Source organism: Salvelinus alpinus, chromosome 25, assembly GCF_045679555.1.
Source record: "Salvelinus alpinus chromosome 25, SLU_Salpinus.1, whole genome shotgun sequence".
NCBI lineage: Eukaryota > Metazoa > Chordata > Actinopteri > Salmoniformes > Salmonidae > Salvelinus > Salvelinus alpinus.
In genome coordinates, this window is record NC_092110.1 from 45,659,765 (window position 1) to 45,673,276 (window position 13,512).

The window sequence follows — 13,512 nt, forward strand, 5'->3', positions numbered from 1 at the left end:
TTTAGCTAGCTCTCCCAATCAAGACCTGCAATCACTTTATGCCTTATTGTATGTCTCTCTCAAATATCAATATGCCTTGCATACTGGCAAGTTGTCTAGGTGTTATAATTATTTCAGCTCTGCCCAAACTTGAAAACGGCTTGCTCAACCCGTGAAGGATGCAAAGGGACAACTCAATTCCTTTCCAGTGTTTTATTATGGTTTTGATGCCATTTGTTGAATATGTTGAAACAGTTGATTTGTTGAATAGAGTAGTTGAATGACAGAGGAATAAGGAATAGGAGTAGGAATAGCAATAGGTTGATAACCTTAAACAGAGAATAAACATGCATTATTTTACACTAAACAATGCATGACACAGCAACAAAGCATGGCTTTGAATAAAGTAACAGTTTAAACAATTTAATCTAGCACTTCTAGCAATTACTTCTGCAGTCAGAAAATATCCACAACAAAAGTCACCACTACCAGAGTTAAACATGTAAATTGTGCTAAGCACTGGATGCAACATAATAAATAATTCCAAACATTACATACCAGTTGCGTCTTTAGGGTTGAACAATGAGCTGTGTGTATGTTGAGGACCAAACATTTTATACCCATGCTTATCTGCCAGGTGCGCATGTAAAAGTAGTCCCTCCAGAAATCCTGGCTCAATTTTTTAGTTCCACCTGTGTTTTTGGGTTATCTGCCCTCTTGAGGCCTGGAGTTCTTTAAAGGAAGAGCTGCCATTGTGCTCATGTTTTGAGTGTTCTGTTTTTTGACGCAACACATACTGTTGTTCAGGCTAGTTATCATTATCATTGTTTTGGTTTGCAATGGACCCCGTAGTTCCACTCTCCGTACCTCTGATACCTCCTTTGTCCCACCCCCCACACATGCGGTGACCTCACCCATTGAGACCAGCATGTCCAGAGATACAACCTCTCTTATCATCACCCAGTGCCTGGGCTTGCCTCCGCTGTACCCGTGCCGCACCATACCCCTGTCTGCACATTATGCCCAGAATCTATTCTACCACGCCCATAAATCTGCTCCTTTTATTCCTTGTCCCCAACGCTCTAGGCGACCAGTTTTGATAGCCTTTAGCCGCACCCTCATCCTACTACTCCTCTGTTCCTCGGGTGATGTGGAGGTAAACCCAGGCCCTGCATGTCCCCAGTCACCCTCATTTGTTGACTTCTGTGATCGAAAAAGCCTTGGCCTCATGCATGTCAACATCAGAAGCCTCCTCCCTAAGTTTGCCTTACTCACCGCTTTAGCACACTCTGCCAACCCTGATGTCCTTGCCGTGTCCGAATCCTGGCTTAGGAAGGCCACCAAAAATTCTGGGATTTCCATACCCAACTATAACACTTTCCGTCAAGATAGAACTGCCAAAGGGGGAGGAGTTGCAATCTACTGCAGAGATAGCCTGCAAAGTTCTGTCATACTTTCCAGGTCTATGCCCAAACAGTTCGAACTTCTAATTTTAAAAATTAATCTCTCCAGAAATAAGTCTCTCACTGTTGCCGCCTGCTACCGACCCCCCTCAGCTCCCAGCTGTGCCCTGGACACCATCTGTGAATTGATCGCTCCCCATCTAGCTTCAGAGTTTGTTCTGTTAGGTGACCTAAACTGGGATATGCTTAACACCCCGGCAGTCCTACAATCTAAGCTTGATGCCCTCAATCTCACACAAATCATCAAGGAACCCACCAGGTACAACCCTAAATCCGTAAACATGGGCACCCTAATAGACATTATCCTGACCAACCTGCCCTCCAAATACACCTCTGCTGTCTTCAATCAAGATCTCAGCGATCACTGCCTCATTGCCTGTATCCGCCACGGGTCCGCGGTCAAACGACCACCCCTCATCACTGTCAAACGCTCCCTAAAACACTTCTGCGAGCAGGCCTTTCTAATCGACCTGGCCCGGGTACCCTGGAAGGATATTGACCTCATCCCGTCAGTTGAGGATGCCTGGTCATTCTTTAAAAGTTACTTCCTCACCATATTAGACAAGCATGCTCCGTTCAAAAAATGCAGAACCAAGAACAGATATAGCCCTTGGTTCACTCCAGACCTGACTGCCCTCGACCAGCACAAAAACATCCTGTGGCGAACTGCAATAGCATCGAAGAGCCCCCGCGATATGCAACTGTTCAGGGAAGTCAGGAACCAATACACGCAGTCAGTCAGGAAAGCAAAGGCCAGCTTTTTCAAGCAGAAATTTGCATCCTGTAGCTCTAACTCCAAAAAGTTCTGGGATACTGTAAAGTCCATGGAAAACAAGAGCACCTCCTCCCAGCTGCCCACTGCACTGAGGCTAGGTAACACGGTCACCACCGATAAATCCGTGATAATCGAAGACTTCAACAAGCATTTCTCAATGGCTGGCCATGCCTTCCTCCTGGCGACTCCAACCTTGGCCAACAGCCCCGCCCCCCCCGCTGCTACTCGCCCAAGCCTCCCCAGCTTCTCCTTTACCCATATCCAGATAGCAGATGTTCTGAAAGAGCTGGAAAACCTGGACCCATACAAATCAGCTGGGCTTGACAATCTGGACCCCCTATTTCTGAAACTGTCCGCCGCCATTGTCGCACCCCCTATTACCAGCCTGTTCAACCTCTCCTTCGTATCATCTGAGATCCCCAAGGATTGGAAAGCTGCCGCGGTCATCCCCCTCTTCAAAGGGGGAGACACCCTGGACCCAAACTGTTACAGACCTATATCCATCCTGCCCTGCCTATCTAAGGTCTTCGAAAGCCAAGTCAACAAACAGATCACTGACCATCTCGAATCCCACCGTACCTTCTCCGCTGTGCAATCCGGTTTCCGAGCCGGTCACGGGTGCACCTCAGCCACGCTCAAGGTACTAAACGATATCATAACCGCCTTCGATAAAAGACATTACTGTGCAGCCGTCTTCATCGACCTGGCCAAGGCTTTCGACTCTGTCAATCACCATATTCTTATCGGCAGACTCAGTAGCCTCGGTTTTTCTAATGACTGCCTTGCCTGGTTCACCAACTACTTTGCAGACAGAGCTCAGTGTGTCAAATCGGAGGGCATGTTGTCCGGTCCTCTGGCAGTCTCTATGGGGGTACCACAGGGTTCAATTCTCGGGCCGACTCTTTTCTCTGTATACATCAATGATGTTGCTCTTGCTGCGGGCGATTCCCTGATCCACCTCTACGCAGACGACACCATTCTGTATACTTCCGGCCCTTCCTTGGACACTGTGCTATCTAACCTCCAAACGAGCTTCAATGCCATACAACACTCCTTCCGTGGCCTCCAACTGCTCTTAAACGCTAGTAAAACCATATGCATGCTTTTCAACCGTTCGCTGCCTGCACCCGCACGCCCGACTAGCATCACCACCCTGGACGGTTCCGACCTAGAATATGTGGACATCTATAAGTACCTAGGTGTCTGGCTAGACTGCAAACTCTCCTTCCAGACTCATATCAAACATCTCCAATCCAAAATCAAATCTAGAGTCGGCTTTCTATTCCGCAACAAAGCCTCCTTCACTCACGCCGCCAAACTTACCCTAGTAAAACTGACTATCCTACCGATCCTCGACTTCGGCGATGTCATCTACAAAATAGCTTCCAATACTCTACTCAGCAAACTGGATGCAGTTTATCACAGTGCCATCCGTTTTGTTACTAAAGCACCTTATACGACCCACCACTGCGACCTGTATGCCCTAGTCGGCTGGCCCTCGCTACATGTTCGTCGTCAGACCCACTGGCTCCAGGTCATCTACAAGGCTATGCTAGGTAAAGTGCCGCCTTATCTCAGTTCACTGGTCACGATGGCTACACCCACCCGCAGCACGCGCTCCAGCAGGTGTATCTCACTGATCATCCCTAAAGCCAAAACCTCATTTGGACGCCTTTCCTTCCAGTTCTCTGCTGCCTGCGACTGGAACGAATTGCAAAAATCTCTGAAGTTGGAGACTTTTATCTCCCTCAACAACTTTAAAAATCTGCTATCCGAGCAGCTAACCGATCGCTGCAGCTGTACATAGTCCATCTGTAAACTACCCACCCAATTTACCTACCTCACCCCCCATACTGCTTTTATTTATTTACTTTTCTGCTCTTTTGCACACCAGTATCTCTTCTTGCACATGATCATCTGATGATTTATCACTCCAGTGTTAATCTGCTAAATTGTAATTATTCGATTTATTGCCTACCTCATGCCTTTTGCACACATTGTATATAGATTCTCTTTTTTTTCTACCATGTTATTGACTTGTTTATTGTTTACTCCATGTGTAACTCTGTGTTGTTGTCTGTTCACACTGCTATGCTTTATCTTGGCCAGGTCGCAGTTGCAAATGAGAACTTGTTCTCAACTAGCCTACCTGGTTAAATAAAGGTGAAAAAAAATAAAAATAAAAAATTAGACTGATTATTACAGCAGAGACAATTTAGAGACATTTACAGTCAGTTTGTCTATATTTCTAATCTGATTGCTAAATGTCAGGGTTGTCTGTTTATGTCTTCTGCGGGCTGACCTCTCACCATGAAAGAGCGCTGTGTTTCCATGGGCTTGCAGGGCCTTTATAGTAAAGAATAAACTTTGAATGCAATTCAATCAGAATCATCTGTAATTGAGGGTACATGTATACAGTTTAAGTATGCATTAAATCATGTGTTAGATAAAAATGATCATACATTTACTGGAACAAATTTAATTGGAATTTTAAACCCATAACAAAATTGATGTCCTCGTGACATCTGCAATCGTTGCGCATTTCCGTGTGTGTCTGTAAACGCCTCCTCACGTCACTTCCTGATGTCAATATGCAGCTATGTTCAGCGGTGGTATCATAGCCACCGGAAAAATGTAATGGAAGAATGAGATTAAAATCAAGCACAACAAGGAGATAGGAAGGAGTCGTTCTAGCAACAACTGTGTCCCTCTCATATTTCCACGGAGCTTGAAAACCAGGCCGGTCGTATTCAAATACGACCAGAAGTGGACTAGTGGTACGGACCTGTTTCGAGCAGTAGCCATCTTTTTGAGAATGGACGGGGCGATACGGCGGCCGGCCTGCATCCTGAGCCTGACTAGCGGGCTGGTGGAGGTTGGTGGCCGGGCCTCGATGCTCCAAACACTGCTCATTTTCTCCGCTTTCGGGCTTCTCCTTGGACTGCCCGCTATCACCGATGCGAAAGAATGCGACAAACCGTGCATGAATGGGCAATGCAACGCGTCTACGGGCAACTGTGTGTGCAGCCCCGGCTGGGTCGGGGACCAATGCCAACACTGCGGAGGAAGGTTCAGGTGAGAATCGCTGCCTACGACTTCCATTATATATATGTCATTGGACGAGGTCCTCTTCTGTATGGGGGAGTTCTGTTAAGAGTCCCGACGCTCGGTCTCAACATTAATATGGAGCGATTTCAGTGCCAAAATAAATTGTATTTGATTTCCTTCATTTTGAATTTGTTTTAGCTAGGACTTTGAATTTAATATTTTTACATTTCTAATGTACAAATGTAATCATTCAATTCATAAATTGAACTTGTATTTCATGATTTGACACTGAATTGAGTGAATATTATATTCAGTTTAAATATATATATTTCTATTTAATTGAATATTCAAATTAAATGTATATATTAAGTTGCACTATGGTAGATTGTCTGAATCAAGTTTACAAACTATAGTTTCAAGTTGATCAAAGTTTCATACAGTACCTTGAGAAAGTATTCATACCCTTTGATTTGTTCCACATTTTGTGTTACAGCTTGAATTCAAAATGGATTAAATATATTATTTCTATCACCCATCTACATATAATGACAGTGAATTTTTTTGTTGAATATTTTTGCTAATTTATTGAAAATGAAATCGACATCTCATTTACATGATGTATTGCGTGATGTATTCTTGTCTACCTTCTTTCCCTTTGTGCTGTTGTCCCTGCCCAATAATGTTGCTACCATGCTGTGTTGTCATGTGTTGCTACCATGCTATGTTGTTGTCTTAGACCACAACACTACATAAAGAGAGACCTATCTCTTTATGCAGTGTTGTGGTGTCTCTCTTTATGTAGTGTTGTGGTGTCTCTCTTTATGTAGTGTTGTGGTGTCTCTCTTTATGTAGTGTTGTGGTGTCTCTCTTTATGTAGTGTTGTGTCGTCTCTCTTTATGTAGTGTTGTGTCGTCTCTCTGTATGTAGTGTTGTCTCTCTTTATGTAGTGTTGTGTTGTCTCTCTCTATGTAGTGTTGTGGTGTCTCTCTTTATGTAGTGTTGTGTTGTCTCTCTTTATGTAGTGTTATAGTGTCTCTCTTTATGTAGTGTTATAGTGTCTCTCTTTATGTAGTGTTGTGGTGTCTCTCTTTATGTAGTGTTGTGGTGTCTCTCTTTATGTAGTGTTGTGGTGTCTCTCTTTATGTAGTGTTGTGGTGTCTCTCTTTATGTAGTGTTGTGGTGTCTCTCTTTATGTAGTGTTGTGGTGTCTCTCTTTATGCAGTGTTGTGGTGTCTCTCTTTATGCAGTGTTGTGGTGTCTCTCTTTATGCAGTGTTGTGGTGTCTCTCTTTATGTAGTGTTGTGGTGTCTCTCTTTATGTAGTGTTGTGGTGTCTCTCTTTATGTAGTGTTGTGGTGTCTCTCTTTATGTAGTGTTGTGGTGTCTCTCTTTATGTAGTGTTGTGTTGTCTCTCTTTATGTAGTGTTGTGGTGTCTCTCTTTATGTAGTGTTATAGTGTCTCTCTTTATGTAGTGTTGTGTTGTCTCTCTTTATGTAGTGTTGTGGTGTCTCTCTTTATGTTGTGGTGTCTCTCTTTATGTAGTGTTGTGGTGTCTCTCTTTATGTAGTGTTGTGTTGTCTCTCTTTATGTAGTGTTCTAGTGTCTCTCTTTATGTAGTGTTCTAGTGTCTCTCTTTATGTAGTGTTGTGGTGTCTCTCTTTATGTAGTGTTGTGGTGTCTCTCTTTATGTAGTGTTGTGGTGTCTCTCTTTATGTAGTGTTGTGGTGTCTCTCTTTATGTAGTGTTGTGGTGTCTCTCTTTATGTAGTGTTGTGTTGTCTCTCTTTATGTAGTGTTATGGTGTCTCTCTTTATGTAGTGTTGTGGTGTCTCTCTTTATGTAGTGTTGTGGTGTCTCTCTTTATGTAGTGTTGTGGTGTCTCTCTTTATGTAGTGTTGTGGTGTCTCTCTTTATGTAGTGTTGTGGTGTCTCTCTTTATGTAGTGTTGTGTTGTCTCTCTTTATGTAGTGTTGTGGTGTCTCTCTTTATGTTGTGGTGTGGTGTCTCTCTTTATGTAGTGGTGTGGTGTCTCTCTTTCTGTAGTGGTGTGGTGTCTCTCTTTATGTAGTGTTGTGGTGTCTCTCTTTATGTAGTGTTGTGTTGTCTCTCTTTATGTAGTGTTGTGGTGTCTCTCTTTATGTAGTGTTGTGGTGTCTCTCTTTATGTAGTGTTGTGGTGTCTCTCTTTATGTAGTGTTGTGGTGTCTCTCTTTATGTAGTGTTGTGGTGTCTCTCTTTATGTAGGGTTGTGGTCTCTCTTTATGTAGTGTTGTGTTGTCTCTCTTTATGTAGTGTTGTGGTGTCTCTCTTTATGTAGTGTTGTGGTGTCTCTCTTTATGTAGTGATGTGTTGTCTCTATGTAGTGTTGTGGTGTCTCTCTTTATGTAGTGTTGTGGTGTCTCTCTTTATGTAGTGTTGTGGTGTCCCTCTCTTTATGTAGTGTTGTGGTGTCTCTCTTTATGTAGTGTTGTGGTGTCCCTCTCTTTATGTAGTGTTGTGGTGTCTCTCTTTATGTAGTGTTGTGGTGTCTCTCTTTATGTAGTGTTGTGGTGTCTCTCTTTATGCAGTGTTGTGGTGTCTCTCTTTATGTAGTGTTGTGGTGTCTCTCTTTATGTAGTGTTGTGGTGTCTCTCTTTATGCAGTGTTGTGGTGTCTCTCTTTATGTAGTGATGTGGTGTCTCTCTTTATGCAGTGTTGTGGTGTCTCTCTTTATGTAGTGTTGTGGTGTCTCTCTTTATGTAGTGTTGTGGTGTCTCTCTTTCTGTAGTGTTATAGTGTCTCTCTTTATGTAGTGTTGTGGTGTCTCTCTTTATGTAGTGTTGTGTTGTCTCTCTTTATGTAGTGTTGTGGTGTCTCTCTTTATGTAGTGTTGTGGTGTCCCTCTCTTTATGTAGTGTTGTGGTGTCTCTCTTTATGTAGTGTTGTGTTGTCTCTCTTTATGTAGTGTTGTGGTGTCTCTCTTTATGTAGTGTTATGGTGTCTCTCTTTATGTAGTGTTGTGGTGTCTCTCTTTATGTAGTGTTGTGGTGTCTCTCTTTATGTAGTGTTGTGGTGTCTCTCTTTATGTAGTGTTGTGGTGTCTCTCTTTATGTAGTGTTGTGGTGTCTCTCTTTATGTAGTGTTGTGTTGTCTCTCTTTATGTAGTGTTGTGGTGTCTCTCTTTATGTTGTGGTGTGGTGTCTCTCTTTATGTAGTGGTGTGGTGTCTCTCTTTATGTAGTGTTGTGGTGTCTCTCTTTATGTAGTGTTGTGGTGTCTCTCTTTATGTAGTGTTGTGGTGTCTCTCTTTATGTAGTGTTGTGGTGGCTCTCTTTATGTAGTGTTGTGGTGTCTCTCTTTATGTAGTGTTGTGGTGTCTCTCTTTATGTAGTGTTGTGGTGTCTCTCTTTATGTAGTGTTGTGTTGTCTCTCTTTATGTAGTGTTGTGGTGTCTCTCTTTATGTTGTGGTGTGGTGTCTCTCTTTATGTAGTGGTGTGGTGTCTCTCTTTATGTAGTGTTGTGGTGTCTCTCTTTATGTAGTGTTGTGGTGTCTCTCTTTATGTAGTGTTGTGTTGTCTCTCTTTATGTAGTGTTGTGGTGTCTCTCTTTATGTAGTGTTGTGGTGTCTCTCTTTATGTAGTGTTGTGGTGTCTCTCTTTATGTAGTGTTGTGGTGTCTCTCTTTATGTAGTGTTGTGGTGTCTCTCTTTATGTAGGGTTGTGGTCTCTCTTTATGTAGTGTTGTGTTGTCTCTCTTTATGTAGTGTTGTGGTGTCTCTCTTTATGTAGTGTTGTGGTGTCTCTCTTTATGTAGTGATGTGTTGTCTCTATGTAGTGTTGTGGTGTCTCTCTTTATGTAGTGTTGTGGTGTCTCTCTTTATGTAGTGTTGTGGTGTCCCTCTCTTTATGTAGTGTTGTGGTGTCTCTCTTTATGTAGTGTTGTGGTGTCCCTCTCTTTATGTAGTGTTGTGGTGTCTCTCTTTATGTAGTGTTGTGGTGTCTCTCTTTATGTAGTGTTGTGGTGTCTCTCTTTATGCAGTGTTGTGGTGTCTCTCTTTATGTAGTGTTGTGGTGTCTCTCTTTATGTAGTGTTGTGGTGTCTCTCTTTATGCAGTGTTGTGGTGTCTCTCTTTATGTAGTGATGTGGTGTCTCTCTTTATGCAGTGTTGTGGTGTCTCTCTTTATGTAGTGTTGTGGTGTCTCTCTTTATGTAGTGTTGTGGTGTCTCTCTTTATGTAGTGTTATAGTGTCTCTCTTTATGTAGTGTTGTGGTGTCTCTCTTTATGTAGTGTTGTGTTGTCTCTCTTTATGTAGTGTTGTGGTGTCTCTCTTTATGTAGTGTTGTGGTGTCCCTCTCTTTATGTAGTGTTGTGTTGTCTCTCTCTTTATGTAGTGTTGTGTTGTCTCTCTTGTCGTGATGTGTGTTTTGTCCTATGTTTTTATTTTTAATCCCAGGCCCCCGTCCCCGCGGAAGGCCTTTTGCCTTTTGGTAGGCCGCCATTGTAAATAAGAATTTGTTCTTAACTGACTTGCCTAGTTAAATAAATAAAACGTAAGTATTCACACCTCTGAATCAATACTTTTTAGAAGCACCTTTGGCAGCGATTACAGCTGTGAGTCTTTCTAGGTAGGTTTCTAAGAGCTTTCCACACCTGGATTGTGCAACATTTGCCCATTTTATTACTTCAAATTGGTTGTTGATCATTGCCAGACGACCATGTTCAGTTCCTCCATAGATTTTCAAGTAGATGTTTTAGATTTTATTTTTTCTATATAATTTTATTGGACATATGAAGAATTACAAATTGAACAGATACGTCCTTTTATCCCCCTATACTTATTGAAACAACTCCCTCCTTTTAACAACAAAAGCAGCATAAATTTAAAATTTTTGTAACAAATTTACAATTGGAGATAGTATATAAATATACATACACAAAAAAAGATATCACAACATACTATCTCTACTCTCCCGCATCCCGTTGGCTAAAATTCTTACTCCTGATCAATAGAGGGCAACTATTCAAAAAAGGAAATTAAACCCTGCCATCCCAAGTAAAAGTTATCAGTACAGCCTCTCAAAGTATATTACATGTTTTTCTAAGTGTAGAAAAGACACGAGATATTTCAACCAGGATGATGCAGTGGGAGGTTTGAATGATTTCCAGTTAATGGAGATCTGCTATAAGGGAAGCAAACGCTACAACGTCCGCTTTACTTTTAGTGAGACTAGGCAACAAAGGTGGAACTCCAAATATGGCTATTAGAGGACAAAGCTGCAGGCCAATATCTAGAATTCTAGAGTGCGTATTTAAAAAGGATGTCCAATACTCAGACAGCGTAGAACACAAATAAAACATATGGGTGTGGTCTGCCGGAGTGAATAAACACGTGTCATTTGTGTCTGGGAGGAATTTCCTACGTTTTTCTTTGTTGTGGTGAATTCTGTGCAAGACTTTGAACTGAATTTTACCTAACCGAGCACATGAGGATGTGGAGTTAACCCTAAGGGCCTCCTCCCGCCAGTCATCTGTAAAGCCTCCTCCCGCCAGTCATCTGTAAAGCCTCCTCCCGCCAGTCATCTGTAAAGCCTCCTCCCGCCAGTCATCTGTAAAGCCTCCTCCCGCCAGTCATCTGTAAAGCCTCCTCCCGCCAGTCATCTGTAAAGCCTCCTCCCGCCAGTCATCTGTAAAGCCTCCTCCCGCCAGTCATCTGTAAAGCCTCCTCCCGCCAGTCATCTGTAAAGCCTCCTCCCGCCAGTCATCTGTAAAGCCTCCTCCCGCCAGTCATCTGTAAAGCCTCCTCCCGCCAGTCATCTGTAAAGCCTCCTCCCGCCAGTCATCTGTAAAGCCTCCTCCCGCCAGTCATCTGTAAAGCCTCCTCCCGCCAGTCATCTGTAAAGCCTCCTCCCGCCAGTCATCTGTAAAGCCTCCTCCCGCCAGTCATCTGTAAAGCCTCCTCCCGCCAGTCATCTGTAAAGCCTCCTCCCGCCAGTCATCTGTAAAGCCTCCTCCCGCCAGTCATCTGTAAAGTCAAGTTAAGGTTCACTACCCCAGTCGGCCATGATTCTGTTTATTGGAGGGTTCAGGACAGCATAATGTCATATAATCTAGAAATCAGACCTGGCTGACTCCACGGGATGGACAAAATCTCCTCTAGCATCGTCTTGGGAGGCAGTTAAGGAAAGGTGGGAAAATGAGAGCGAACAAAGTTACGGGCTTGAAAATAGCGGAAAAGATTATGAGCCAGATTAGATTTAGCAACGAGATCATTAAAACTGACAAACTTCCCTTATAAAAAATACATCTTTGAAACAAACCAAACCTCTCTTTCGCCACAAAACAAGAGCCTGGTGGAGTTTGGAGGGTAAAAATAGGTGGTTGATACAGATAGGGCTTAGAAGAGAAGGGACAGAAAGTCTAAAATGTTGACCAAATTATCTCCATATCTTAAAAGTAGAGCGCACAATGGGGTTTCCAGGATACTTTGAAAGACACAAGGACAGTGGGGCACAAGAGCAGGAAGGGAGGATGATTGGCAGGAGTGCTCCTCCAATGAGCACCAGGAAGTGCCAATCCTCCATCTTGTCTCTTTCTTTGAAGTATTGCTCTATGTATCCTAGGTGATTTGCCTGCCCAGATTAAAATGACTGATGAGCCTATCAAACTTGGTAAAAAATGATTTCATCAGAAGATGTTGAAAAAGGTATAGAAACCTAGGTAAAATGTTAATTTTAACAGATTAGATTCTGACAGCTAATGGGAGGCAGACTATCCTAGCATTGTAATTCTACTTTAACTCGTATGACTAGGCTTGCAAAGTTTGTTTTATGGAGGGTAGCCAGAGAGTGTGTTATATTCACACCTAAATAATAGTAGACCATCTGCATACAGTGACACTTTGTGGTCTTCACCAGCTCGGTGGATTCCAGTAAATGATGGTGGTAATTTTAAGGCCAAGGAGAGCGGTTCTATCGCAAAAGAAAAAAGGAGCGGGGACATAGGGCACCCTTGACGGGTCCCTCTGGAGAGAGGGAAGTATTTTGAATATTGAGAGTTGGTGTGGACGCTAGCCGTAGGAGAAGAATAGAGCAGACGTATCCATGATATGAAATTGGTCCCACAACCAAATCTTAAAATAAATAATCCCACTCCACCCAGGCGAAAGCCTTCTCTGCATCAAGAGAAACCATAATTTCGGGGTCTGGAGAAATAGGAGAGAGGATAATGTTCAAAAGCCGGCGTACGTTGGAAAACAGTTGTCACCCTTTGATAAAACCCGTTTGACCATCAGATATGACATCCTGAAGGTTGCAACCGGCATGCTAGAACCTTAGCTAATAGTTTAACATCCGCGTTCAATAGCGAAACGTGCCATATCCACCACATTCCTCCGGATCTTTATCCTAAATATAAGTGAGATGGAGGCTTGAGTTAGCATCCAGGGGGGGGGGGGGGGTGGAGGCTCCATAGCTGTATGGATCTGTAACTGCTACAGTGTAGTTTAGTAGGATGGAGGCTGCTATGGATCTGTAACTGCTACAGTGTAGTTTAGTAGGATGGAGGCTCCATGGCTGTATGGATCTGTAATTTGAGAGCCGTCTCCATTGTCCTTTCTGTTTTCCAGAAGGCAGAATGCCTCCTAGTTGAGAGCCGTCTCCATTGTCCTTTCTGTTTTCCAGAAGGCAGAATGCCTCCTAGTTGAGAGCCGTCTCCATTGTCCTTTCTGCTTTCCAGAAGGCAGAATGCCTCCTAGTTGAGAGCCGTCTCCATTGTCCTTTCTGTTTTCCAGAAGGCAGAATGCCTCCTAGTTGAGAGCCGTCTCCATTGTCCTTTCTGTTTTCCAGAAGGCAGAATGCCTCCTAGTTGAGAGCCGTCTCCATTGTCCTTTCTGTTTTCCAGAAGGCAGAATGCCTCCTAGTTGAGAGCCGTCTCCATTGTCCTTTCTGCTTTCCAGAAGGCAGAATGCCTCCTAGTTGAGAGCCGTCTCCATTGTCCTTTCTGTTTTCCAGAAGGCAGAATGCCTCCTAGTTGAGAGCCGTCTCCATTGTCCTTTCTGTTTTCCAGAAGGCAGAATGCCTCCTAGTTGAGAGCCGTCTCCATTGTCCTTTCTGTTTTCCAGAAGGCAGAATGCCTCCTAGTTGAGAGCCGTCTCCATTGTCCTTTCTGTTTTCCAGAAGGCAGAATGCCTCCTAGTTGAGAGCCGTCTCCATTGTCCTTTCTGCTTTCCAGAAGGCAGAATGCCTCCTAGTTGAGAGCCGTCTCCATTGTC

General features: G+C 43.5%; 1 protein-coding gene across 5 annotated transcripts in view; it reads left to right on the forward strand.

Annotated features, from left to right (window-relative positions):
* Positions 1–4,757: 4,757 nt before the first annotated feature.
* Positions 4,758–13,512, forward strand: part of LOC139554034 (attractin-like) — a 233,635-nt gene continuing 224,880 nt past the window's right edge. For all 5 annotated transcript variants that reach the window (XM_071366930.1, XM_071366934.1, XM_071366931.1 and 2 more), the window contains exon 1: positions 4,758–5,292. In XM_071366930.1, the coding sequence (XP_071223031.1) occupies positions 5,033–5,292 (260 nt within the window). In that variant the 5' untranslated portion in view covers positions 4,758–5,032. The remainder of the gene's footprint in view (positions 5,293–13,512) is intronic.